General features: G+C 33.8%; 1 protein-coding gene across 2 annotated transcripts in view; it reads right to left on the bottom strand.

Moving 5' to 3' along the window:
• LOC149537331 (putative phospholipase A2 homolog 1) overlaps nt 1-23,392 on the bottom strand; it is a 28,991-nt gene extending 5,599 nt beyond the window's left edge. The window contains exons 1-3 of one of the 2 annotated variants that reach the window (XM_089802842.1): nt 23,117-23,392; nt 22,926-22,965; nt 22,685-22,804 (exon numbers count right to left, since the gene is read on the bottom strand). In XM_089802842.1, coding sequence (XP_089658968.1) covers nt 22,685-22,804; nt 22,926-22,965; nt 23,117-23,230 — 274 coding nt within the window. In that variant the 5' untranslated portion in view covers nt 23,231-23,392. The remainder of the gene's footprint in view (nt 1-22,684; nt 22,805-22,925; nt 22,966-23,116) is intronic. The other variant, XM_089802843.1, reaches the window with a different exon arrangement.
• Between the last annotated feature and the right edge of the window lie 3,781 nt (nt 23,393-27,173).

The raw sequence follows: 27,173 nt of genomic DNA, 5'->3' as shown, positions 1-27,173 counted from the left end.
AAAAATAAGTCCTATGATGATTACTCATAAAAAATCAATGATATTTGATAGTGCCTTCAAACTTATTCACTTGATTGATCTTAATTTCTTAGGATTAAAGGGAGAGATTCTAAGAAGTTGTTGCAGAGAGAGAGAGAGAGTGTGTGTTCTTTTATATGTAACACACACCTTTTTCACAAGTAACCTTTTTGAGAGATGCCAACATAAGATTATATCTATTGAGGGCCCCAAGCTAACATCCAAACTTTTGAATTTGGGGTCAGACTAGGAGGACATGAATAGCGGGCATCAATGTCCAGCTTTTTTGACGGTTCAAAAGACCAAATTGAAAGGATGCTAGTGCCTAGGTCTAGTGTCTACCCCAATTTGATATTTCAAAGGGATTGTAGAATGTCATCAAGTCTTCCAATCTAGTCCTAAGGTGTGCACATTTCCATTCGATGAATTACAAGGGCCAAAAGTGAGTGCTAAAAACCACGAGAGTCTGTTAGTGGTACATAATTTACAAAATTGCATCAGGGTATTAGTTTATTAACATATCCAAAACAAAGTAGAGAGAGGCCAAAGTCAAGGCTCTTTTTAAAATAAATTTAAAACACACAAGGCAAGAAGCATACATGCGAGACACATGGAAGACACACTAGACATATAGAAGAAACCTAAGTCGCATAGAAAAGTCATAAGACATTAAGCAAACACATCAAGCATGAGGTAGACACATAAGACACACAAGAGAATTGTGAAGCATATAATGTTGGTGTTATTACAAACTAAAGGAAGAAAAGATTCCAAGTCAGCGAGGTAAGGAGACCTTGATATAAAAGGTTGTCTCAATACCAAGCATCATCCGCAAAGTATCACAAACAAATAAAAAGATTTAATCAATATGTAATGAATGCATACAAGAATTCAGTATATAACAAAGTAACAACCATACGCAAGAACATCTACGGTTGGTTTTGCAGTGCTTGAGAGGTAATCAACTTTATGCCAACTTGGAAAAGTGTGATTTCTTTCAATCAGAGATATAGTATTTAGGGCATCTCATATCAAGGGATGGTATCTCAATAGACCTTGCAAAGATCAAGGCAATGGTAGATTGGCCACCACCTACTACCGTGTCAGAGATTCGCAGCTTCACAAGTCTAGCAGGTTATTATCGTAGGTTCATCCAGAACTTTTCCAGAGTAGCATATCCTATCACTTCCCTCTAGAGAAAGGGAAAGAAGTTTATTTCATAAACATATGCAACACATTGGTAAAAACACACAAGGGCACATACCTTTGGCACTAGCTTGCTCTGTCGCTAGGGGTCATGCACGTTGCTAAAGCTCCCATGGATATAGCGAGTCGGGTTAAGCTAGATTACCATGGATGATCAATGCCTTAGGGAACATAAACAATAATGATCACAAACTAGCAAACCGCACTATGATAGGTGATCAAATGCCACCAGCTATTCGAAGAATGGAAGCAACAAAAAGGGTCAAACTAGCAAGCCATGTTTTACTAGATAATCTAAGGTAAATCATTTGAATGCCACTAGCCAGCAAGTTATGTTATGTGGGTGATTCATAGACTGTCGAAATTGCAAGAGATTGATAACCACATCTCAAGGAGTGTCATTCAACACAACACTACCAATAGAGGGCACTAAAAAAGGCAAAAAGAGAGGTCATACACACCCTTTAAAGTGTTAGCATATTGCTATGTTGACATTTTGAATAGTAGGAGAGAGAATAGAAGAGGATCCTCATCAAGGATACATATCTCCAAACAAAAATTAGGGACCCACACTAGGGATACCAATATATGCAGGATCATGGCATGTCAATCTATGCCCTTAAACAGGAAATGAAATTTCTGAAAATGGGATAAATGGGGCTGGGCAACTTGACGTATAAGTTTGAACAAGTTTTCAACCTAATATCAAAAAGATGTAAAAAGAGATTCATTAGGAAATTGAATGTAGTTCCTAGGCTACTAGTTATTTTTTGGAAAAAATAAATCTAATTAACGAAAAATTGAAATTTCAATGCATAAATTTCAGGATAAAAATTAGTAGCTGCATGTCTAACCACCCCATCCACAATCAAATGATAATATTTTTTATAAGATTTTGATACTAGTAGAAGCCTCATGTCCAAATGTGACACATATTTTTGTGTAATTCTTTTCCAAATAAATAATTAATTATAAAAACCCTTGTGTTTGAAATCCTTAACTTGGTCAAAACTAAATAAATTTTAAATTTCTTTTTTGCTTATAATATGTGACGCATGTTTCAAATTTGAAAAGTATTATACTATTTGAAAGATGTAGATGTTTTTCAATCAACCTATCAATCATAACTTAAGATGTAATCGATTTAGAAAATAAACAATAATTATTTATTAAACTCAAAACTTGACAAATTTATATTGGTGGAAATTTGAGAACCTCCTTAAGTAACCTTTTTCGCTTCATCAAATTTCAAATAAATAGAAGCATCAATTACATGGTCAAAGTTTGGAAACACAAGGAGATTTCAAAAACATGTTTTTTAGGTTGACTTTCCAGGTTTAGATTCCCAAGCCAAAACCAATAGCAATCCCAATGCATATCTCTAGGTTGCAGATTTGTGTCAAGACATGTCCAATATTGGATATGAAATCCAATAATGGCACCAATGGTACTATGTTGGCACCAATGTAAAGTGTTTGAAATTTGTATACTTGTTTCTCCAATAGCTGATTTGGTATATGATATCAAATATTAATGTATATAATATATAATATTATATTATAAGATAAATATAATATTGTGTTTCAATATTGTACTGTGATATATATATATATATATATATATAGTATTATATACTAATCATATTGTAACTATTAGAGTGGGGTTGCCATTGCACCAAAAGACCGATATGTCAATGCCCAATACAACCACTCAACTTATAGTACAAAGGAGGCAGTTAAGCCTTTGTCACAAATCCTGAGGGGAGCGTCGAACAAATTTCTAATAATCTCCCCCTTAGCATTACCCGAGGGTCTGAGGATTCAAACCTGTGACCAAGATCTTATACCACTTGTTAGAGTGGGGTTGTGGTTGCACCAAAAGACCAATCTATCAATGCCCAATACAACCACTCGACTTATAGAACACAAGGGGCGGTTAAGCCCTTGTCACGAATCTGGAGGGGAGCATTGAACAAATTTCTAACAATAACATATAATATTATATATTATGATATATTATACATACAATATATATATAAAAACCATTCTCTCTCTCTCCCGCCCATGTCCTCTCATCTTTGTCTCTTTCCCTATTCCATATACAATGCATTATATTTGTAATGCATTAAGATTAATTTGTAATAGAGGTATTGGATATTGGATATCGGATATCGGACATGGATTTGATATCTGAAACTTTACAATGGTGCCAACGGCAAAATGTGGGTGTCATTTTTAAGTGTTTGAAATTTTTATACCTATAATATCCAATATGTTTTTCTTAGGTATTTGCATTGGCTAGGTGAACTGACACCCAAGTCCACTAAAATGTCAACACAGATTTTTTGTTTTTGGGGGTGGATAAAAAATGCACTCAACAATATGCATAGTAAGAATGATTAGTTAAAAAAACTTGTGTTGGAGGAAAAGCAATCAAGTGGGCTTTGAGGAAGCCGCAACAATATTTCTTCTTCTTCACAAGAAGATTTAGACAATGGAGGAGATGTAGACAAAGGAGAATGTATAGTGTAGGTTTCTCAAGAACCTTAACTTCTTGTTCCACACACCTTAAACCATTTACATTGTATACGAATTCAAAAAGAATTTAAAATCCAAATCTTTTATGTAACTCCGACTCACACAGAGGCAAAGACGTTACATTATTAATCTTGTCTAGATGAGAAACATTATCACATTTTCAAGAAGCAGTTGTAGCAGAATTAACATGAGAAGAAAGATTGGTCTTTTTGGGAGTATGTAGATTTTTAACACCTTGAATATCAATACCTAGTTAAGATTGTAGTTGGGATTTTGGACACCTCTAAGAATAATAACAATCTTTATTTGGTGTTGGGGGACATCAAGACAAAGATGAACAATGATTGGAGGTTTCACAAGTTTCTTATTGTTGCATTACATTTTTGTGCACATGCTTGTAAATGTTTTTATTTTAGGTTCACTTAGTAGAGCTTTACTTGAGCCTAGTTTAGCATATTTGAGCTCTAGTCAAGCTTAGTTTTCATTTTAGCTTTTTTCGTTTTTTTAATGGCTCATGCTTTCTATAAAGAAAATTTTGTGCATTGTATCTTCAATCTGTAATTTTTTCTTTTGAGTAATATAACAGATCTTTCTTGTTGCTCTCGCTTGTGGAAGGTATTCTTCGTTTTTCATTTCACCTTGTAGTGCTTGTCTTGCAAAATTCAACATGGTATCAAGCTCCGTAACTTCAACACGGTATTAGAGCATGGTCAGCAAACACCTTCTCAAGTTTTAGGGTTTTCTTTTCTTAGAAGCATTACAAAGTCACCACAGCTTGACTGGTGTGTGAATTTGGAATTGGGTATTTTTTGAGAATCTACATATCAGCTCATCTTGAAGAAAAACACTTTTTGGATTCTTTTTATAGCCACAAAAAACATCTAGGACACTCTTTGTTTTCCAAGACTCCTCATATCTCGTGATAAAAACAAAAGAGCGAAAAAAAAAGCTAAAAGAGCACAAAAAAGGCAAAAAAAAAAAGATTTCAAAGATTTTTTCTCCTCTCCAAAAGAGCATCTGAATATTTGACGGATTTTCCATTTAGTGAGTGAATTTTGCATAAATCACGTTACAAGGGTCATGCTTGTTGGTCATTCATGGCTAAATTTAGACAGGTTTCTTTTTGGCCATAATTCTTGCATATAGCATCCATTTTTCAAAAGCAAGAAATTGGTAGAATAGTGATTCAAAGAGCTATTGTGTGGTGCTAGTGGTTTTTTTCAGATTTTCCTCTTGGTGTTTTTTGTCATTTCCTCTGCTTTTCACAGCGTCGGAAAGGTCTCTTCAAGCTTTTCATATCTATCCATGCATTTTTCCTAGATTTTGGCCTTGGTATATTTTATTCATTTTTTTGGCTTGCAAAAACATTTTGTTTACATTGGATGAATTCATTTAGGCTATTCTACATGAATTAATTGTACTTTGCGCTATTTGGGCATTTTGAGCATGTTTTACATGCACTTCTCTATTTGTAGACACTAAGAAAATGTGTTGCTCGTTTATGGTTTTTGGGGATTTTGCACATTTTGTTGTGCTTTCTTTTATACATGCACTATACTATAAATTGCCATGGGGGTTGTGTAGTACCTTATGTTTTGCCATCACAACTTTGCCTATAATGTCTCCTACTAAGAGGTCAATTTCCAATGTTTAATATACATTACTATGCATCCAAATCAATTCAATTTAAGGTAACTAGGAATAATTCATAATATATTTAGTAATTAAGGAAGACAAGAATTTACTAGTTGTAGAGCGCTTGACACCAATTTAAAACTAGACTCTCTCAAGGCTTGAGAACCCCATCCCTATCCCATCTTGGGATTAACCTACCTTGTGAGGCTTTACTATGCCTATTCCTACACAAAAGTAAACTATCCTCTTCAAGGGCTACAGTGAACAATAAAGATATAGGTTATAGATATATTAACTTCAAAAAAAAAAATTAAATAATTTGGAATATATATGTATGTACATATGTATATGTATTTTTATATAAACAAAACACAACATAACTGAAGCATACATGCATACATTGTGATATCACTTGAGATTCAGAATGGTATTATTGTTCGCCTTGCTTATCTTTATCGGCGTTGGAGTCACGTCCTGCGATTCTCTTTGGACTCTTTTAGAGTTGGCTCCCACCGTCTTCGGGTCCAGAGCGATCACCATATGGTTAGAGAGGATCGGACTTGTCGACTGTGTACTTTGGCAAAGGTTGAGATTGAGACCCACTTTATATTCCGTTGTCCTATCTACTATGAGATCAGAGAGAGATTTTACTGCCTATTCAGAGATTGTCTTTCTCTTTCACCATTGTTCAGCTATATTGACCAACGGTGTCTAGCACTTTACCTATGGGAGGCCACCCAACTTCGTGAGCATACCCTACAGTCACTCATACCTTAGGGCCATATCTCAAACCAGCTCATCACTACCTTTTTCTCCCCCTTGTCTCCACCACAAGGCATGAAAAGGCCAAAAGTACCACTCACTCCAAATTGGTCAGACACTGCACCAGTCTTTTCAAGTAGTGACACTCCTCCAGCGGCTCTCGGCGACAATCTAAGACTGGCTCATCCACAGTTATATCCTTCTGTGACTAATTTATTTGTACCAAGGAAGGATCCTTAGTCCTTACCTTGGGTTTTCTAGTTTCATATCTTGTTTTGCTTCTTCTCAAATACCGTTTGGTGCTCCTACTTTGGCAGGATCTTTTGTTTATATGCTCAGTCCCATGAATCCTTGTGGTTTTTTGTTGGACATAATATCTTATCTTATCTCCCTCAAATAAAATATAGATAAATAATAAATCAATAAAATAATAATATAGTTATGATTTTTTATTATCATACTAAATATTGCATAATATATTACTTTTAAAATATAAGAATTAAATATATTATTAATAATCTATAAAGAAAATATTATTAAAAATAATTATATTAATATTCATATAATATATATTAATAAGAAATATAATTATTAATATAATATATGTTATGTTACTAATAAATAGTTAATATTATTATATCAGTTTTAATATAATAATATTATTTTTAACGAAAGGGAATGACTCTAAAAATGCAAAACTATATATAATATAAACATTGTGAAATCAATCATTCAGATCTAGAGAAATATGGAAGAAATATATATAAAATGACTTTACAAATAGTTTGAATATAGATATTTTTATTATTAAATTAATTTTCTGACAGGGGTCATTACAAATGGTATCAGAACTGGTTCTCCTTCCAGCCTGTGAAATCATATGAGTAACAAGAAGTGCAACTTGGTTCTTAGGGTGAATTTTTTGATGACTACAATGGAATAAACTTTAATTGTTTTAAGTGATTCAAAATTAAGATTTTGGCCAAATTCCTATGCATATCCAAAAATAAAAATACCTCGTTTCCTTTAGGCATATTAAACGTGCCATGACCTTTGGGTCATCTTATTAAAGTTGATATGTCAATTTGAGCGGAATCCTTAAATTCTTAGGATTAGCATTGGAATAATAATTTGTCCCTACTAAGGCTAAACATACATTTGTTGAAGTTATGATTTATATTGAAAAGGAACATCTAACCATTGGGCAATATAAAAGTAAGAAAAATATATCTGACTACAATATGGGTGTGAACATTGATTCTTTGGCATTATATGCAATTTTATGTGGGTCCAATTCAATACTTGCAAGATATTACAAAGAAGGAATTTAAAATTGCCAAAAGGTCTGATGAATGCATATATTTTCTAGAAGCATATGTTTATGAGGAAATAATTTTTTTCGTCCTAGTCCTGATATACTAAAGGTGTCGGAGAGCAGATTTTAAGGTGAAGGTTTGATTTAATATATAATTGTCGCAGGGAGAAGATTTTGAAGTTGATTATGGTTGAAACAATTATTGATATGGAGGTGAATATATATAAAGCTATCAAGTATATTGTTGCCAGGAAATATTTGCATCATATTTATTTACGAAGACTAAAGTCGGGAGGCAAATATTTATAAATCGAGTGTTAATGTTAATTATTCGATATATATATATATATCACTCTTAATATAAGTTAATTATCATTTGATTGATATTCTGATAGGCCAATGCTAATGTTACCTAATATGATATCAAATAGTAATTGTTGAATATCATATATTGAATTTTGATAGGCCAATACTTATATGATATCATGTACTGAATATCTTTTGATCAAAGATTTCCTATATGTATTATTTTTGAAATATTACCTATGGTGTAATATCTATGTGTTATATCCTTCTTCATTAAGAGGGAGTGTTAATGTTATGATTCTGTGGGATAAATTATATCATATATATGAGATATATAATATATGACAAATATTATATATGGAATAATTAACTTATATTAAGAGTTTTATATATATATATGTGTGTGTGTGTGTGTGTGTGTGTGTATACATACATACATACATACATATATGTATCTGATTATATAATCATTATAATATATTGAGGGTATATTAATTGTGTTATAACTATAATTAATGTAAGTTAATTTATTAAAGAAACATGTCTCTTCAAGAGGCATACCTCCTTATATCACATATATATTCATTTGTATAGTAACTTGAAAAACACATAGAATATCCACTTGTGCTATTACAAGTTATAGAATAGATTAATTGATCCTATTTCACTAACATCGAGCATTCTCATTGGCTGGTTCTCCACAGTCAAAAAGAAATCTCAATAGCTGTGTCTGGTCGAACATCTTCTGTACTGTTGTCAGTACTTGCATCTGTAAATTCTTTGTGGGGTCCGTGTCAAACTACTGAACATTGTGTTGATTTAATAAATATTGGTGAGCACATAGAATTGTGATCAAAATTGTTCAACCGTATTGTGCAGAATATTGCATTCTGAATAGGGAGTCTTTAAATATTATCGCAAGTGGAAACTGTTAAGGTGAAGGATTTAAAAGGTTAATTCTCCATGTAATGCAAAGCGCAGGCATTTCTCTGTGAGTTGGCAGGCGAGTGTTCGTTGAAATGCTGCTGACTAATAAATTGCATGATATAGGATTGGTTCATTTGCTGTAATAACAAAGCCTTGTCAGAGAGTAGAAATGTCCAGTATTACCGATACAAGAAATAGAAATAATTCTCTAACATTCAAGTGTTACAGAAGAGAGATAACAACAGTTTAACTGAGTAATGTTCCTAACCTGACTTCGCGTTGGTCAGTAGTCGAAATATTTATAGAGTTGGAAATTGCAGAGCATTAACAATACTGCAGAATCATCAGTAGAAGACGATGAAGAAACAGAAAGATGGAAGACTTTAGCAGAGGTGAAGTTATGTTGGGGGATATAGTCAGAGGTTGTTTGCACATTTTTAGTAATGGAAAATATTTTGGAAAACCTTGCAAAAGGATATATTTTTCCAGTCTCAGTGTGAATTCCATACGGCATCATATCTTCTGAGACAACAGATACGACAGACTGGAGCGCTATTTCTGAAGAAACGGGGTACTGGAATAATACGACCACATGGATTTCAGTTGAAAAAATTCCTATGAACATATACATTGGTTGAAGAAAGCAGCACGGTTTGAATCTTAATGAGGCTTCAAAATAGATTTGGAGAATCAATATATCTACAAGAAAATGGTTGATATCTCCTCATCCATATAAGAGTGGAAGTGACATGTTGGGAGTCCACAATATTTTGATATTGGTAGTGAATATCCTGGGAACACTTTGCCATGACAAAAGTCTATCATTTGTGTATAGGAACAAAGAACATTGGGTAACACTAATATTTATGTCATAGAATGCATATTTTATGAACAACGTTGTAGGATGAGACGTGTAACAACTGCTTAAGAATCTGAAGCATATTGGTGGAATTTATAATGGTATAAATTTAGACAAGTTAAATGTAGTGTTAAAATAAGAATAATCTACAGCAGTTACTGATACAATCAGATATACATCTCCTACACAGAGGGAAGAAATCCAGTTAATAAGACTTTATACATCACTGAGGTAAGTAAACCATCTATTGTCATAAATAAAATCAATTCATCTAAATAACACCCATGCTCAGCCCACTATAAGTCTAAGCTAGAGGGAATAAATAAGGAACATTATGGGAAAGGCCTATTTAAATCCAGCCAACAAGTTATTCTGAGATGGGTAAGGACCAGCATCCCTGTCAGATGCCTTGAGGATAAACCAAGATGGGATCAAGTTGACTTGAGACTACTCCAAGACAGGATTAAGGGCTTGGATCCACAGAAACCTTGAAGAAGGTTGTTGATGCTTGGTTATAAACACCCTACTACATCTCAACATGCTTCCCAATTCAGTATCATGAATTTTTCAATTCATATATAGTTTATTACTTATCTATAAAGGTAGCCTCGGAGAGAGAACAAAGGTGCATCCACGATAGTCCAACAAATCGGTTATTCCAAGATGGGTAGGATAAGTGTCCCTATAGTTGCCTTGAGGTTTGACCAAGATGGGATCAAGTTGCATTGAGGTCATTCCAAGATGGGATCATGAGCTTGGATCCATAGAAACCTTGAGGAAGACCACTGAGTTTGGTGCCTGAGCAATAGGTTTACATCATAAGTGTTCTTCTCGACTAAAGAATGATAATAGGTGCAAAACAAAACAAGCATCCCCCTAAGTAAGCCACCTTGTGTGGAAGTATGGGATTGGATTGGAATAAATCATCTTGACTCACATTTTCTTGAAACTTATACATACACTTGTGTACTGATGATCACTTGTGGTTTCATGATTCTATTGAAGAAGTAAAATTTGTAAATCATCTTCTTGACTCTAGTAAAATCAAGAATGCATAGATCGTGTATCTACATCGTGTCTGCTTCATGTTTCCATGCATTCATGTCTCTGCTCTGTGTTTTCATGTGTCTGCTTCATGTTTTCATGCATCCATATGTCTACTTCATGTATGCTCTGTGTTCTCATCATCATGTGTACTAAAACCCTCCTGCATCCAATTATATGCTTTGTTTGATGGTTCTACAAGAAACATTATGTATAAATGACTTTTTTGCTTGAGGACAAGCAAAATCTAAGAGGGGAGGACTGTGATGTCCCCATCAAATAATATATAGATAAATAATAAATCAATAAAATAATAATATATAGATAATAATAAAGTTATGATTTATTGTAATCATACTAAATATTTCATAATATATTACTTTAAAATATAAGAATTAAATATATTAATAATAATATATAAAATAAATATGTTATACAGTAATATTATTAATATAAATAAAATATATATTAATAAGAAATATAATATATGTTATGTTACTAATATATAATTCTATTATTATTAGTGTAATAAAACCATTTTTTAATGGAAGGACATGACTCTAAAAATGGAAAACTATATATATAATATAAACATTATGAAATCAATCATTTAAATCTAGAGAAATATGGAAGAAATATATATTAAATGGGTATACAAACAGTTCAAGTGTAGAAATTATTAAATTAATCTTCTGACAGGGGACATTACATACATACATATATGTATATAACAATTTTGCTATTATAAATTATTATTTATGCTACAACATACCCACTACACTGGATATTGGTCTCTTTATTCCTAACAGCATTCATATATAGTACTATTGTAAATCAGTGATGATACATAAGTCACAGCACATCTATTTGTTATTATACAATAGTTACCAGCAATGGTATATATTCTATTCCCTTCTAATCCCTTTCTTGTGATTGGTATCAATTACATTTATAATTCTTATTCTCCGATGATTGATGAGGGAAATTTGTCCTTCCTTTAATAAGCTATGAGGAGGTGGCAACTCTTCAATACTATAACAAATCTTACCCTTTCAATAAATGGTTGATATAATCCTCTGACCATTGTTAACTAATGTTAAGTACTCTTGCAGTAGTAAGTCAATTCCTCCGTTTTATGTATCACAATCTTTGTTAAGTCCTCATTCGGCATGTCTTGATATTGATTATTTACTTGATGGTATGTATTATTTCTCGATACCCTTCTTTCACTGGTTCCTGATGTTGGTTGTTTAATGCTAATTTCTCCAAACGTCAAATAAAGGTGGGCTCTTCTTTCTCACTGACTTAACAGCATCGTGTCTTCTTAAGGTATCAAATCCTTATGATATCCAAACAAATCTATAGATTGTTCCTTAATTATTCTGATAGCACAAGTTGATTTGACTTTTGCATTCCTTCTTGATGGACCCATATTATAGGCATTGATAAAGTCATGATTTTATACGAAGTCTTCAGTGCCGATACTTTCTTAGGCAGCTATGGTGATTCTATCATACAATTGACTTCATAATCATTGGTGCCCATCATTTTTTCAATGTTTAGTCGACCCCTTCATTGCAATACTCCATACTGATTACGATATCATACCTTATAAGTTGGTTTTGAGATTTTATTGTTCGATCACAGATTTTATATTTGTTTTTATAGTTATTAATCTTAGCATTACAAATCTGCTAATTATTGTAGTGCCTAACCCCAATTTGCTTTCAGTTATTATTGTTGAACTCTTTTAGGTCAGTTTTCATGCCTATATTATTTGATTCTTTGATACTTGGTTGTTTAGTTGGTTAACACTATTTCATGTTGGATTCATATATATGATGAGCTACTTCATACTTGAGACATTACATGTGATAATTGTGGATCATGGTTATTCATTTGATGATGTTGTTGTTTATATTTTTTTATATAGTGATCACAGTTATGTTCATGATGATGGTTATATGGATGATGCATATGAATTTCTAGTTACTTACCCCATACTTGCATGTGTACGGTGTACATGTCTATTTTACATTTTTGATTGATGTATCTAATGTTGTTGAGGGAGGGAGTTGTAATCACCTACGATTCGGGATTTACATGATGCACCACTCCTCGCCATTGCATGTTTAGTTTATATACATATAGACACACACGCTCACCTTTTATGCACGTTACAAGTACCAGGCATTGACTTCCCTAAATTGTCAGGATGAGTGTGTCATATCACATTATCTCAATGGTGAAAGAAGGGAGATAGTTTTCAAGCCCAAGTCCTAAATCTGAGCCTATTTTGTCCTAAGACAAAGGAGAAGTATCTGATTATTCCACCCATCTAAATTCATCAAGGTGACGTAAATTCGAGAACTCAACCCTTAAGTTTGATATTATACTTCAATTTTTAGTGGGGCTTCTTGCTGGATTATGTTGCATGTTTTGTAGTACTATGTATGTTTATCCAGCCAAGAAAATTAATTAATGGGAATTTTGAAAAGAGAATGATAGAATTTCATGATATTTAATCAATTAATTAAATGAAAGCATTTAATTAAAAGTCTAATTTAGAGAATTGGAAAAGTAATCAATTTATCAGAGATATTAAATAATGAAGGATCTCTACAAATGTAATGGATCTCTGTAGGTGATAACCAATATAGAATGGATATGAATTAATTCAATACTGATAACTATCGGTCAGGTCTGAATATATAATTCGATCACTGATTAGAAGTCCCAATCTGAAGAGATAGAATCATTTATGAATTTCGATGATCTATCTCTTGTGATTGTTCATCTTATATATTGCAATCAAGAGGCATATAAGGGACAGTTGTGACTGTTCAAGGGACCCTAACAAATTAGTCACTATACAAATTATCAAGAGACCCTATGGTTATCAGGCATGATTATTTGCTAAGCCAATTTCAACATTAAAGCCTCTGATCTGAATATAGAGGATCATAACTCGATCCCATATGATTGTAATTCAATCAATCTTGATCAGGGATTTACTGTCTGATCCAACAGATAGATATAATCTGATTGCTCAGATTTTCATACTTAGTTTGATAATATCAGTTTAATACAAGGATGATCTCGGCAAGATAATTTTAATGTCTATGCATATGTGTGTGTATGCATGTATATCAATTCACATGGTGAACTGTTATTCATGCATGCACACACATGTGCATACAGTTGTCACGCTGGTATATCCTTGAATTTTGACTAATGCTATCATATCTTAACACTCCCTCTTAGCTAGGGAAGATAACTAAGTATGAACTAATTTAGATATCACCTAACACATAATATCAAGGAGTATATAGAACATCAAGTCAGGTGACATTTGTATGTCCTAGTCATGGTATGTGCACTGACATTATGTCACATGATGTCTACCATAACCTATCATGCCATGTCCATGGATATTACGTCACATAATATCCACCATAATTATCTCATTAAGAACATATAGGACATTACTGGTTTCTTGTTCAAACCTCAATCAAACGGATTGATAGTTTCTTAATCCTCCTAACATATCAAGATATGTTCATATCACACCTGGAACTGTACTTGTTCCACACTGTGCTTCAATCTCCTGCATTAAATCTTCAACTGATCATTGTCAAACCACTAACCAGGCACTCTAAGCTAGCCTAGGGCTTGATCGTAAAAATAGCAACCCAACTCTTCATGACTCCTAACTCTAAATATGTACAGACCAATGGCTCCCCTAAAACATTCATCTACCCTTAAGAAGATCTCGTGGCTAGATTTCATGGGGGAGCCATAGAAAGACAAACTGGTCAGGACAGGACCAGGAAAACCTCTAGATCTAGAACAATTTATTCAAAGCACTAAATCAACTCCAATCTACTTTCTTACTAAATGAAAAAGTCTTGAAACTATCCTATAAACACAAATCTAACACTAAATCAAAACATTCAATCCATTAAATAGCACTGTCTGTAACAATCCATTAAATAGCACTGTCTGTAACAATCTCTGCTGGAATTGGTTTAAAATATTGAACTAGGACTGACGAGAATTTCGTCAAACAGTTGTAATATAACCAGTTCTTGCAGAATCAAGGTATTACTGTCCCAACTCTTTACTATTTCCTGGAGTTAATACTAAGAACATGCCAAACAAGATACCAATACATTCAACCAAATCGGAATTTGAAGCTGATTACAGACTTAACATAAAAACTTGTATTCAGGTCAATAAATCAATGAGATTAAAGCTACAGTCTGAGGGTGCGATTCAGTCTTATAATATCATCAGATAAGCAAAAGGAACATTACAGAGTGAATAAGAATGAACACACCCGAATATGATGAATGCCACAAGAGGCTTGAAACCGGTAGCAACCACTCAATCTGTCAATGATTCCAATTACTCAACCTGACTACCAACTGTTGCTGAACTCTAAACTGTTTATGGAATTCGACTCATACTATAGGTGTGGATGAAGCTGTGGCAGATTGCTAAGTGCCCAAACTATATATTGTTCAGTGAAATCTCTTCCACGATCACCCTTCGAGGCGTTGATACATTCTTCCGTTACCAACTGCAACACAAGTCTCTGCTGCGGATACTTCCAATACCACCCTTGCTGTACTGTCCCGCCCGACCTTCAGTCCTACAGAATGGTGCTCACGTGTAGATAATATGTGGGACTGGTTTAGTATGAAGGGATACATGCCCAACTGTCCCATGTACTCCTCTGATGGGAAAAATATGCTGCCACTAGATAAAATACAGATGAAGGAAATCACCTTGCAAAAATAATCCCAACTCTGACCTGGACGTGTCTGATTTCTTGAATGCCAACTCACTTCAACTGGTGTCCTTAGGAAGCGAACACCATTTATTGCTCCATCCTCTTCCTGTTTACTTCTGTAGTTCCACTTCATATCTAATCTTCAAAATCGAACTTCCAAACTGATAGTAAATTGTTCTAAACTAGGTTTGCGTCTAGTTGCACACTTTTCCTCAAAAGTTTTCGTCCTTATTAAAATCCAGTCACATCTAAACAACCTTGGAATTTGTATCATAATGGATATTTGTTGTGTCTTTCCCAAGACGGAGTCTCTTATTTATAACCTCGAACTGAGGGAAAAGTGTTGTAATAAGAGATGTGGGATAAAGCACCAATTTTGTCTTCTAGTCACTTAGGTCACTTTATAAAGTGAATGCCTTATTAAAACATAAAGTAACTTTATTAAAGTACTTTAATACATGAAATGACAAACTTAAGAAATATCTTCCCTTGTGACTGGCAGGCATCTTTATTGATAATGTTGTTAATCTATCCGCATGTGGAGATAGATTAACCAAGCGCCAAAAGAACTAGTGCGAAAGAGGGGACATGACACTATCACACTGAAAAGCTTGGTAAACTCACATGACCAGAATTTCAGAGCTCTTTTGCTATTCACAAACTTAGTTACAAGACCCTTTCCCTCGAGATTTGAGCCTGAGAAAGTCTTATAGGTCATTCTCCATGGTTTTAGGCCCTCTTAGTTGATCTCCCACTCCCATCTTTTAGGGTATTCAATGTTGCTGAGTTGCATGCAACATTTGCAATAAATTGCCCATGTTGTCATGACAGCTTTTGGCATCTTTTACATTCATTAGCCTAGCTAGAATCTAGGGCCTCTAAGCCATGTAGTTCGAAGAACTAACTTCTTAAATGACCTTAAAGCATCTTCTTAAAATCTCTCATGTGTTTAGGACACATTAACAACTCAAATCCAAACTTTAAGCTTCTAAGGCTAAGCTATCAAAAACAACTAACAATGACTAATTGGTGACCTTAGTTCTAACACTAACTCACCTAGTTCACATCTTGCAAGAACTTCAAAGGTCCAAATCAAACACACAACTTCTCTGACTTGGCTAATGTCAGATACAAGCCAAAATGACGAAGAAATCGGAGGTTAGCCTAGGTGCTCCTGCACCAGAAAGGAAGACAAGCATTAAAATTATAATGTGTGTCATGCTTCTACTCCTCACCTTAATATGTTGAAAGGTCCTGCACCAGAAAGGAAGACAAGCATTAAAATTATAATGTGTGTCATGCTTCTACTCCTCACCTTAATATGTTGAAAGGTTGTTTTGGCTCAAAGAGATATCCATGTTGTCATGCAAATGTTGGAGCCTCCAAATGGATCCTTGGCCATAACAACTGATGCTAAAACAGAAATCAATTTTTATGTTGATGACCTTTCATCCTTCCTCTCTAAGGATGAGAGAAAGTTGATACCTCACTTTTGAAGTTAAGGCAAAAACATATCCTTGTTCAAATTTGTAACTTGAGATAGTAGTGCTCAAGTTTCTGGATACAGTTGTGTGAGAATTTTTTACATCGATGTTTCGAGTCACACTCTGTGATTCCTGCTCTCTTGCATCCTAATGATGAATCACAAAATGTGATTCGAAACGTCAATGTTAAAAATTATTACACAATCATATCCAGAAACTTGAGTATTATTCTAATGGATTGTGGAAATCTGATAGCTTTACTTGAGATATATTAGAATACTGCAGTCAAAGTTGACTTGTGAGATAGATCGTCATGAAAAGAAAACATATAAGTGGCAAGTTCTAGGGATTTCATATTGCAAAACATCTTGAACAATCGCTCCATGAGCATTGCTTGAGGACAAGCAATCTTGGGAGGGGTGGACTGTCATAACCCTGCCAGCCTATGAGATCACAGTAGCATAAATAGATAAAACCTGGGCAATCCTGTGGGGCCCCATTGGGGAAATAGGAATTTGAAAATAAAATAAATAAAACCTAAGTGATTCTATGACGAGCTAACCAAAGTAAAGGGAATTCAAAATAATAAAGGGGGCAGCAATTCTATAGGAGTCAGATAAGAAGGCATTAGGGGCAGCAATTCCCAATGGCCATAAAAATAGAATTAATTAATAGCTGAAGCAGTGATTACTTCGGAAAAGATGTAACTCTTAAAAAGGGCACCAATATTGAAGAGGAGTGTCTACCTCAAATGGAAGATATAAAAAGGGGAGAGATTTCAAAATCCAAGACAGCTATTGAAAATAGAAATGGATTATTCAATGATCAACTGAAGAATAAATTAGAATAGAAATTGAGAGCGGCAATAAATAATATTCAGACAATCATTAGGGGCAGCCATTTGAGAATTAATTTATTATTCTTTCATCAAGATATATTTAATTAGAATTTGTATAGCCAATTGCTTTAGCAATCTATTTTGAAATTACAGTAATGTCTAGCAAATAGGAGGGATGGCCAGCATTAAGTTCACAAGAGTTGAAAGAACATAAATCCTTCATGCATCTTATCAAGAACACCACTCCAAGATGGATGGACCAGAAATCCTACCATGCTCATGCGCTAAAGAGCTAGGAGGTGGAATGGACCAAAACTCCTTTTTGTGCCCTGGTCGAGGAGGACGGCCAACCTCCAAGATGGACTAAGGGATGGAATGGACCAGAAATCTTTCCATGTTCTCACAATATGAGGACAACCATCCTTGAGATTGTTGTTTGCAAGAATTTCCGATGACCTAATATCAAGGTCACAGGGAGACGGGGAGACTTTGAGGTCTCCGGTACTGGTACTGGGACCGGTACAGCAATTTTTCAAATAGGAGACGGGGGTACTTGGAGACGGCAATTTTTTTTTTTATAAATTTTTTTTAATGTTTAAAGAGTCTAATACTAAAAGTAAATACAAAATTTGAAAATAGTAATACTGCAAGACTAAAGTAAATAATAATAGTAATGTCACATTAAAAATTAAAATAGACTCATAGAGTCAAAGATTTCAAAACTCACATGATCACAATATTGTATCTCATAGAAATATTTGTTTTTCAAATATTGCATATGATCACCATCATATCAGATTGATAATCGCTGAGATTATCATTACATATTCAAATTTTAAATTCAAAAAAGTATAGTTTGATGCTGAATTGCCGATATGCAAACGAAAATGAACACTTTGTACAATAAACAAAAAACAGAAATATATCTAGTATTAGTATGTTGATGGTACTATCATCTACTCCACAAGGTTGTGATCATCCATCTCAAGGTCTTCAGCTATCATGCTCTCCAAAAAATCATCTCTCCAAAAATATTTTAAATGATTTAATCATTTAAATTGTCAGTGGTCTTAATTTTTGTATTAAAAACATTAAAATGAGGGCTAAAATATATAAAATTATTTAATATTATATTTTACATTTATATTTTACTAGGAGACTTTGGGGAGACTTCACTTTTTGGATTAGGAGATGGGGAGACTTCAGGAGACTTCATCTCCAACCTTTTTTGAGGTCTCCGGAGACGCGAAAAGTCTCCGAGACGCGTCTCGGTCTCCGAGACGCGACTTTTAGGGAGGAGATGGGTCTCCCGGTAACCATGCCTAATATGGTTGACTCTACGAAATACACCTTGGACCAAATATTACTCGTATTAGGGTCTATTGATTTAGAAATGAATGATGCTTATATGTATTAGATGCTAACGTGGATACTTGATACTTAATGTTTTCAATGTCAGTTTCTAGTGACTAATATTGTTTGCTGACACTAAACCAATAATATCCTATAAAGGGCATTACAATAGGTAACTTCATTATAAAGTTGTATAGCTAAAGATAATACAATTCTCCTCTTAAGTTGGAATTACTATTTCAGGACTAAATTCAAGTAGATATCAAAAAGGGGCATTTTATGGGAAGAGAAAAATAATATTCAAAAATCCGTCACACTTATGTAGAGGACAAGGTGCATTCTTGGACGGGGGAGCGTAACAAATGGCTTCCTAGAGTTTCAATTATAAAAATAATTACAAGGATGCCAACTTTGATCCAGCCTGTCCTACCAAAGTCCATCCATTTCCAAGGCTACAAATTTATTGAGTGATGTTTCAGCTTTTATGCATCATGTTTTGGAAATCCTCAGAGATAACAAAAAATGGCTTTGACGCTCTACCAGGCCACGGATTACCAACTCTAGAAGATGCAGGCAACCATATAAAAAAATTGGACAAATGGAAGGGTTATTAAAGTCAAATTGTTACTCAATTTGTTAAACCTTTGCTGAATGGGTAAAGGTCAATCCTACACTATGCAGCGTAGAATTAGGCAAAATATTTAAGTTGGAAGCAAGGATGGATAAGTTTACCATGGAAACCAGAATAGTATTGGATGCAGAATTAGTTTTTAACACAAGAAGCACAAGGCAACCCAAGATGCTAATTGACCGACTGAAAAGGAATATAGGAGGTGGTTGTTATGTCCCTAACCCTCCAGTGTCTATTGTGTTATGAGTAGTCAGCTTGAAACTAACCTTAACTCTTAAAAAAGTTACATAATTATTATTATAATTATGTGTGTGTGTGTGTATTTACATCATCCTATGAGTCATATTGAAGTATCTAAGTCAACCTAGGATCCAACGCATAAAATGGTATGTATGGGAGATATAGGTTAGTTATTATCATCATGTTGAGTATTGAGTTGTTATTGAAAACTATTGGAGATATTCCCCTCGAAGTGGATTAGAAGGTTGGAAGTGGCATAGTATTATCAAGTATTTGCAGTATATTTCCTATTATATTCATATTGTACAAGTTATTTCATTGCAAGTGGTATCTAAGCATATGATCCTGGCACCATGAAGACAAATCATGTTCTTCAACCTACTTTTTGAAATTCAGTATCTTTCAGATTTGGGCATTTTTTTAAATATTAGAATTTTCAAGAGCATTTTGAAGCACTTTGGTCTAAGTTTTAGAGCAATTAGAGCAGAATTGGGTGGGTCATACTTATTGCAGAATTAGGGTTCCTGCCCTAAATTTTTGTAAAGCATGTATCACACAGTTCTGAGAAAATTTCTTCCCAATTTTAAAAGGGTTTTTGAGAATGTCATTGAAGAATCTACAATCCAAATTTCAAAGAAGTTAGCGCAGAAATAAGTGACATGTTGCAAAATTAGTGTTTCCAATGACTTCACTCTCAGGCTACAAATTAGATGATTTATTAAAGATATTTTTTAGGGAAGTGATATCTAGGCTTTGTGGCAAAAGAAGACAGAAGGAAAATAACAAGCTCAAGAAGTAGAAGAACAATAAAAAGAGCAAGAACAAGACATGAGCAAGCACAAGAGAAAGAGAAAAAGAAAAAAGAAAAATGTGTGTGTGTGTGAGAGAGAGAGAGAGAGATTAGCTTTGAAGGCAATGCTTTTGTTAAGAGAGGCGCAATGTTATGTCCCTAATCTTATAGTGTGTATTGTGTTGTGAGAAATCCTTAAATAAGTTACATAAATGTTATTATAATTATAAATATATTTAGGTCATCCTAGGAGTCATAGTTGAGTCAGCCAAGGTGGTCACCAAGGCATAGGTTAGTTATTATCAACATATGAAGCACTATGTTCTTAGTGAAACCTATTGGAGGTATCCCTCGAAGTGGATTAAGGCGCTTGTCCCCTTGAAGTGGCATATTATTATCACATATTTACAGCATATTTCCTATTATTTTTCTTCCTGTGCATTATTTCATTGCAGTGGTTGAAAACCTAAAGATGTGTATATTCTTTTTTCTTTCCTATCCTTGAGTGGAATCGATATTATTAACTCTTTGTTAAGTTGTTTCAATTTGGGTGAGATTCTCTGGATTCGGGATGTATAAAGTCACAAGTGTTATAAAGTATAATCAGGGATGGATTACTAAGCTGTGTTACATTGCAGTCTCAAATGAAGAATTTCATCTGCTGCTTGATTCTCTATAAATTAGATAACCCAAAAAATCAAAGGCCAACTGGAAATCCTCACCCAGAGCAGAATGTTAATGCAAATGGGCAAAAACGTCCACTTCTGATGGAGACCCCTGTAGCAGGTCATAGATTCATTTTCTTATAAACATCAACTAAATTTTGTCAAAAACAATTCCTGCCTTATATAAGAATGAAATCCCGCGTCATAATAAAATATAGCTACCAAAGTCGCAACATACGAGACAGAGGTTTTCTCTTTCAGCTGTTGCGTTGCATAAAGGCAACACAACCCAAATACTCATAAATAGTAATCTATTTGTTTACTCGGCATTCTGCATAAATTTGACCACAGCATCTAATTTGAAATAAGCGATTTTTTAGGAAGCCTGACCAGCAATAATACCAATTTTTCTTTGGTACAGTATTTCTCAAAATTTCTTGCACAGAAGATTCACAGGGTATCCATACCAAAATAGGCTTTTGTCTCCTCCACTATGGCAAACAAAGAAGCAGATACTGCAGTAGTGACTCGGATTCAAGATAAGCAGAAAGTTGAAAATCTTACTTGCAGATATAAGTTAACAAGCTGTCTCTTCCACGATACTCTATTTCTTTAAAATAATGTTAACTTTTACACTGCAAAACAAATAGCAGACAACATGTTCTATTTTTTTCTACCAACCCTAGATGTGTGATTATATTTTACAGTTACCAATTTTGGGAAGAAAGTTCCAAAAACAAAGCACAAAGAACGAAAACAATTGCTGATAAAAGTTAGAGATACTTCTTCCCCCGACCATGAACAATACAAGCGTTGAACTTCTAAACATTCAATTAAACAAGTGAACGATTATTAAAGCTAGTAGATTTCCACAATCCATGAAAATTATTTGCAGTGCTTCTGAATTAGATAGTTATTGATGCAAAAGACTACATACACAATCTAATTTTGCAATTAAGCGAACGATTATTTATATTTTTAAACAACAAACATCTTTTCGCAACCAATAGGTTTATATGATTAGGCCGCTTAACCTGTCGTTCGATACGTACATTAGCTGCTCAACCAAATAAATTGATTTGATCACAAGGGATGAACAAGCTACACAGGGGAAACAACATTACCAACTGGCTGGTCCACAGTGTGGGTAGCCATTGCAGCTGGGAATTTAACTTTTAATTTGTTCTTCAAAGTCCTAAACAAATCTAATGCTTGAGCGTTCGGCTTTTAATTAAATAATTTCCCACTTATTAAAATTCAAATTCAGGAAACAGCTCACCTTTCTTCTCAACGCATTCATCGTGCTGTTTACAGCACTCGTCAAGATCGTCACAGGGCTTTTCTCCAGGGCAACCACTCCATCCTACTCCGCAGTATTTCCCGTATCTAATTCCCAGAGCTGAATATCTCAATAGAAAACAATTTGCAATCATTTAGGTCTTGGTATAAGGATTCCAAGATTAGCTCTACTCCTGTATATGCGGATCCAAAACAATTATAGTAGAAGGAAAGCGGCTTACAATTGCAATCCTGTACAATACACTCCCTGCTGCAAGTTGGCTGTGACAAAAAATGAATTAAATCAACATCCGCATTTAGGTATTTGGGAAGTGTTGAACTTAATCAATAAAAACAACTTTTGGCATTTTACGATGTGTAAGAACGACGTATCGAATCGGAAAAAATTATGGTTATTTTACAGAATGCCTGCCTGCGCAGTTTTGTTGGGTTTCGAAGATGAAGCATTTGCAAGGCAATGTGGAGATACGAGTAGCAGCAATGTGATTAGTAATTGAAAACGAGCGATTAATTTCAACGCAATCATCCTAAAAACAGCTTCCCCTTGCGTCGCTTAGCGAGCTTCAATTCGTCAAAAATGCGTTTGTTTTGGCTGAAATTCAAATCGAGAAATTTATTATAAATTACGCGTAGCGTGGGGGTTAAGGCTGGGGTTCTATGGACATAAGCTTCTTTAACAAGAGTTGAGCTGGAGTTCTTTGGGAGAAGGATATGGATATAGTAAAAGTAGTAGATCTTAAGGTCAATTTGAAAGATTGTTGATTAATAATTTGATATTTATTATTATTAGTAATTTAGAATTCATTATCATTTAGTATATTTTTTTATATATATGATTCTACAATATTTGTTATAAATATTCATATATTAATTTGATATTTGATAAATAAAATATACTTCTAAATAAGATTATGTTTTTTAATAAATTTGAACTTTTTCACATATTACTATTTTTTTTTAAATTACAACTTAAGAACTAGTTATATATTATAGGATTATAGGTGACTACATGATTAAAAAATCACTATTAGTTTCTTGAACAACAACTATTCAAATACTTTGAGGATTGTTAGATGCCCTTATTGCAATAGCGGTGGTTATTATCATCACTTGAATGATACAAGATTTATTACTATGAATGTCAAAATATTTTTTAAAATCTCAAAGATACATTTAACTTAAATATATTCAACTTTTAAATATTATAATTTAATTACTAGATTTATGTAACTTAGTTATTATTTATAGTTTTTTTATTCATATTTTATGTTGAGTATTATAGATTTTATTTTATAGTTTTAAAATTGACGTATTTATTAATATCATAACAATATTTGAAGTTGTAAAAATGTATAATGAAAAAATTATTATTATTATTTATATTTACGCTCTTCATATTAATATTTTATTTTAATATAGTTAAATATAAAATTAATTTGAAAATTATTTATAAGGTTTTTTGATATATGAATTAATGACAAAAAAAATTAATGTGAACTAAAATATATAATATTTTTAAAGTAGATAGATTTTGATAAGGGAATTTCAATGTCTTAGAAGGCACTAGAATCTAGAATGAGTAGGATTGAACGAACGCTTCGCTTGATTCACATGTGAGAACTAGAAAACCAAGCCAAAGAAAGAGGCATAAGCAAAGCCATCAGCTAGGGTAGCAGTTCAAACACCAATAGTAGAGTAGAGGTAGCACTACTGGAAGACATACAAATACCATTAGCCGCACGACCCCAATTGCTTAGCTTCTCTAAGTTTTTGTAGTCAAAGCAAGCAAGAGGAGAAACCTCTCTCGCCCTCAACTAGAGCCATTCCTTGGGTTTCAAATCGTTAGAGTTAGGGTTTAAAGTGGCGTTGCTATGTATTTAAAGTTTTGTATGGTGTCTTGAGCTCTTATAACAATGACAGGGTGAATTGGCGAAGAGATTGACAAATTTTAAATATCAATTGGTGGTAGCTGGAGCAGGAGCAGTAAGTCTCTTGGAAACTTTTAGAGTTGTCATCTCCAGGGCAGATAGGGTTTTCATCTCTACACTTCCATGCCGATGCCCATTACATATTTTAAAAGTTTAATGGGTTGTGGTTAGTTGCTCCTCCTTGGTGGCTCTCATGGCAGCGAATGGGGCCTCTGCTTCAGCCTCCATTTTCTTCATCACTCCTTAAATACCCTCCTCACTACCAAAGAGAATTCGGTGATGAGGCCATCTAGTGAAGCCAGATCGCCATGGATTGCATTTGTGCTACAACTTAGTACTATCAAGAAGTCTTTGCTAGTGCAGTGGACATGATATCCTTTTCCAAACATGATTGTGGCAGACAATTACTGAAGTTGTGGTACTAACAAGTGATAATCAGTTCTGGGGTTTTGAAGAACCATGAGGATGCCTTTGCCAATGGGTTCATTATGCTTCCTCTTATAGATGACCAAAGTTTCTAGAATTTAATTTTTGATTTTTTTTGTCACACTTAATCAATTTTACCCCTAAGAAAATTGGGGTCGACCAATCAAAAATAAGAAATTAATGTTTAAAAATTAATTTAAAAATAAATGATTTTAGAACATTAGTACTATTTGACTTTGATTGAAAAAAATTAATGATGTACCATCACTAAAAACATTAGTTCCCTGCCTTATAAATAAGGCAGGGACTAAATATAGAGTGGGTTCCACTGACATTTTTTAATAATATTTAAAAAGGGAAGGGGGCTGACATTTTTTAAGAATAATTAAAAAGGAAAGGGTTCTAGATTTGTATGTGAATCTACTTCAAAAAAAATCAATTTCTAAAGTTAGTTGTCTTATGTGGAGTGGTGGGGTCAGCTTAGGTAGGTTTTTTTTTTAATTTGGTAAGAGGTTGAAGCCAAGAATAATTATTGTTATGTGTTGCAATTAATTAATATTATTATTATTATGCTTAAATATATTCAATTCCCCAAGACCTCCTGGATAACAGGCTCACAATTTACCATTGTGTTGCAGGCTCTTCCCTGATCATATATATTTATTAATTCTTATCAATATTTTATTTTAATTATTCAAACGTGTAAATTGACAATGTTGAATAAAACAATTCATGAGACCACCAACTTGCATAAATTGTGGAGGCTAAACTTTTCTACATAAATTCAAAATCAAAATTCATGGGACCTCTCGCTTTAAAATAATCCTAAAAAGTCTCAGTAGGACCCATTGAATTGTTTTAGGAAGCTCCCCTCATGAGACCGCAACCTTAAATTAAGAAGGCTAAAAAGTCAAAGCTCCTATTTTATAGGAAAAGATCCCAAATAAAACTATAGCCCCCTACAAAAATTATCATGGGACCACCCACTCCACAAAAATAGAGCCCAAGCCCCTCCCATGGGACCCCAGCCTAAGAATAAGAAAGAAAGAAAAAAAATCAATTTTGGCATCATTATAAAGAAATCAATTTTGGTGTGATTATAGGCTATGTTATAGTTTCATTCACATGGGGCTTGTTTTGCTACATTTGGCTGCAGGAATTGGGTGGGAATAGGAAAATATATATACCTTCATTTTCTAATTTGACGTTTGTTTGCAAAATACAAAATTGGAATTAGAATTTGGCTCTCCTAATTTTACCCCATAATGGGCATAAAGTTGTTCCTTAAAAAGGGTGGAATAAGAATAGCCTATTCTTATTCCACTTTTCCATAAACCCAATTTGATGGGTTGTCGCATCCGTGACTTTGTCCCATTGTTCCTTTGGACTATTTCCTTCATTCCTATTTAGTAGAGCATGAATTCAATTTTGTCGAGAACGAATCTTCACCTTGTTTTGTTGGTTTTCAGAGTAGGTATTTTTCTACTTGTTAAGAAGTCGAAGCACGTTTGAAATTTATTGGGACTTTTATTTTCTGCATTCGATGGCTTTAGCTTTTTGTTTTTTCGAAGCAGGATTTTCCCTAGTGTTGCCAAACAACTTATCTGTGATAAACCAGGTATTCACATGCTCATCGTTCATTTCTTTCTTTCATCTATATGTGCTTTATTAGTGAAGGAAGTGAGAGCTATAAGGCAATGTGGTTTAAGCTTGTTTTGGCATGTTTTTGTTGTTTATGGTATGTCATTTGGAAAAATTGCACATATGGATTACTTATGACGCTACCCATCCTCTTTAAATTTTCCCTATTTACATTGCCAAATTCTAATCCATTTTCCATTATAGGGGATCCCAAGGGAGAACCATAGGATATATCAAATATAGGTTGCTTGATATGTGGCCTACATATTTGGTTAGTTTTCAATCGTTTTGCCTTAAAAAGAGTAAATACCCCTTCTATCCTTGGTGAATGTGTGTTATCTAAGTCAATCTAGTTGCTTACCATGTTTATTTAGTTTTGCTCTTATTATTTTGGTTGTCTTCAAATGACTCGTTGCTATCTTTTCCAATATGTTTTTTCTATGTTTATAGATGGGCACCCACACGTTTTGTATA

Source organism: Cupressus sempervirens, chromosome 9 (genome assembly GCF_028749045.1).
Source record: "Cupressus sempervirens isolate cs-2001-9-10 chromosome 9, ASM2874904v1, whole genome shotgun sequence".
NCBI classification, from domain to species: Eukaryota; Viridiplantae; Streptophyta; class Pinopsida; order Cupressales; family Cupressaceae; genus Cupressus; species Cupressus sempervirens.
The sequence above is the reverse complement of the archived record's forward strand: the minus strand, read 5'-3'. Positions and strand labels throughout refer to the sequence as shown.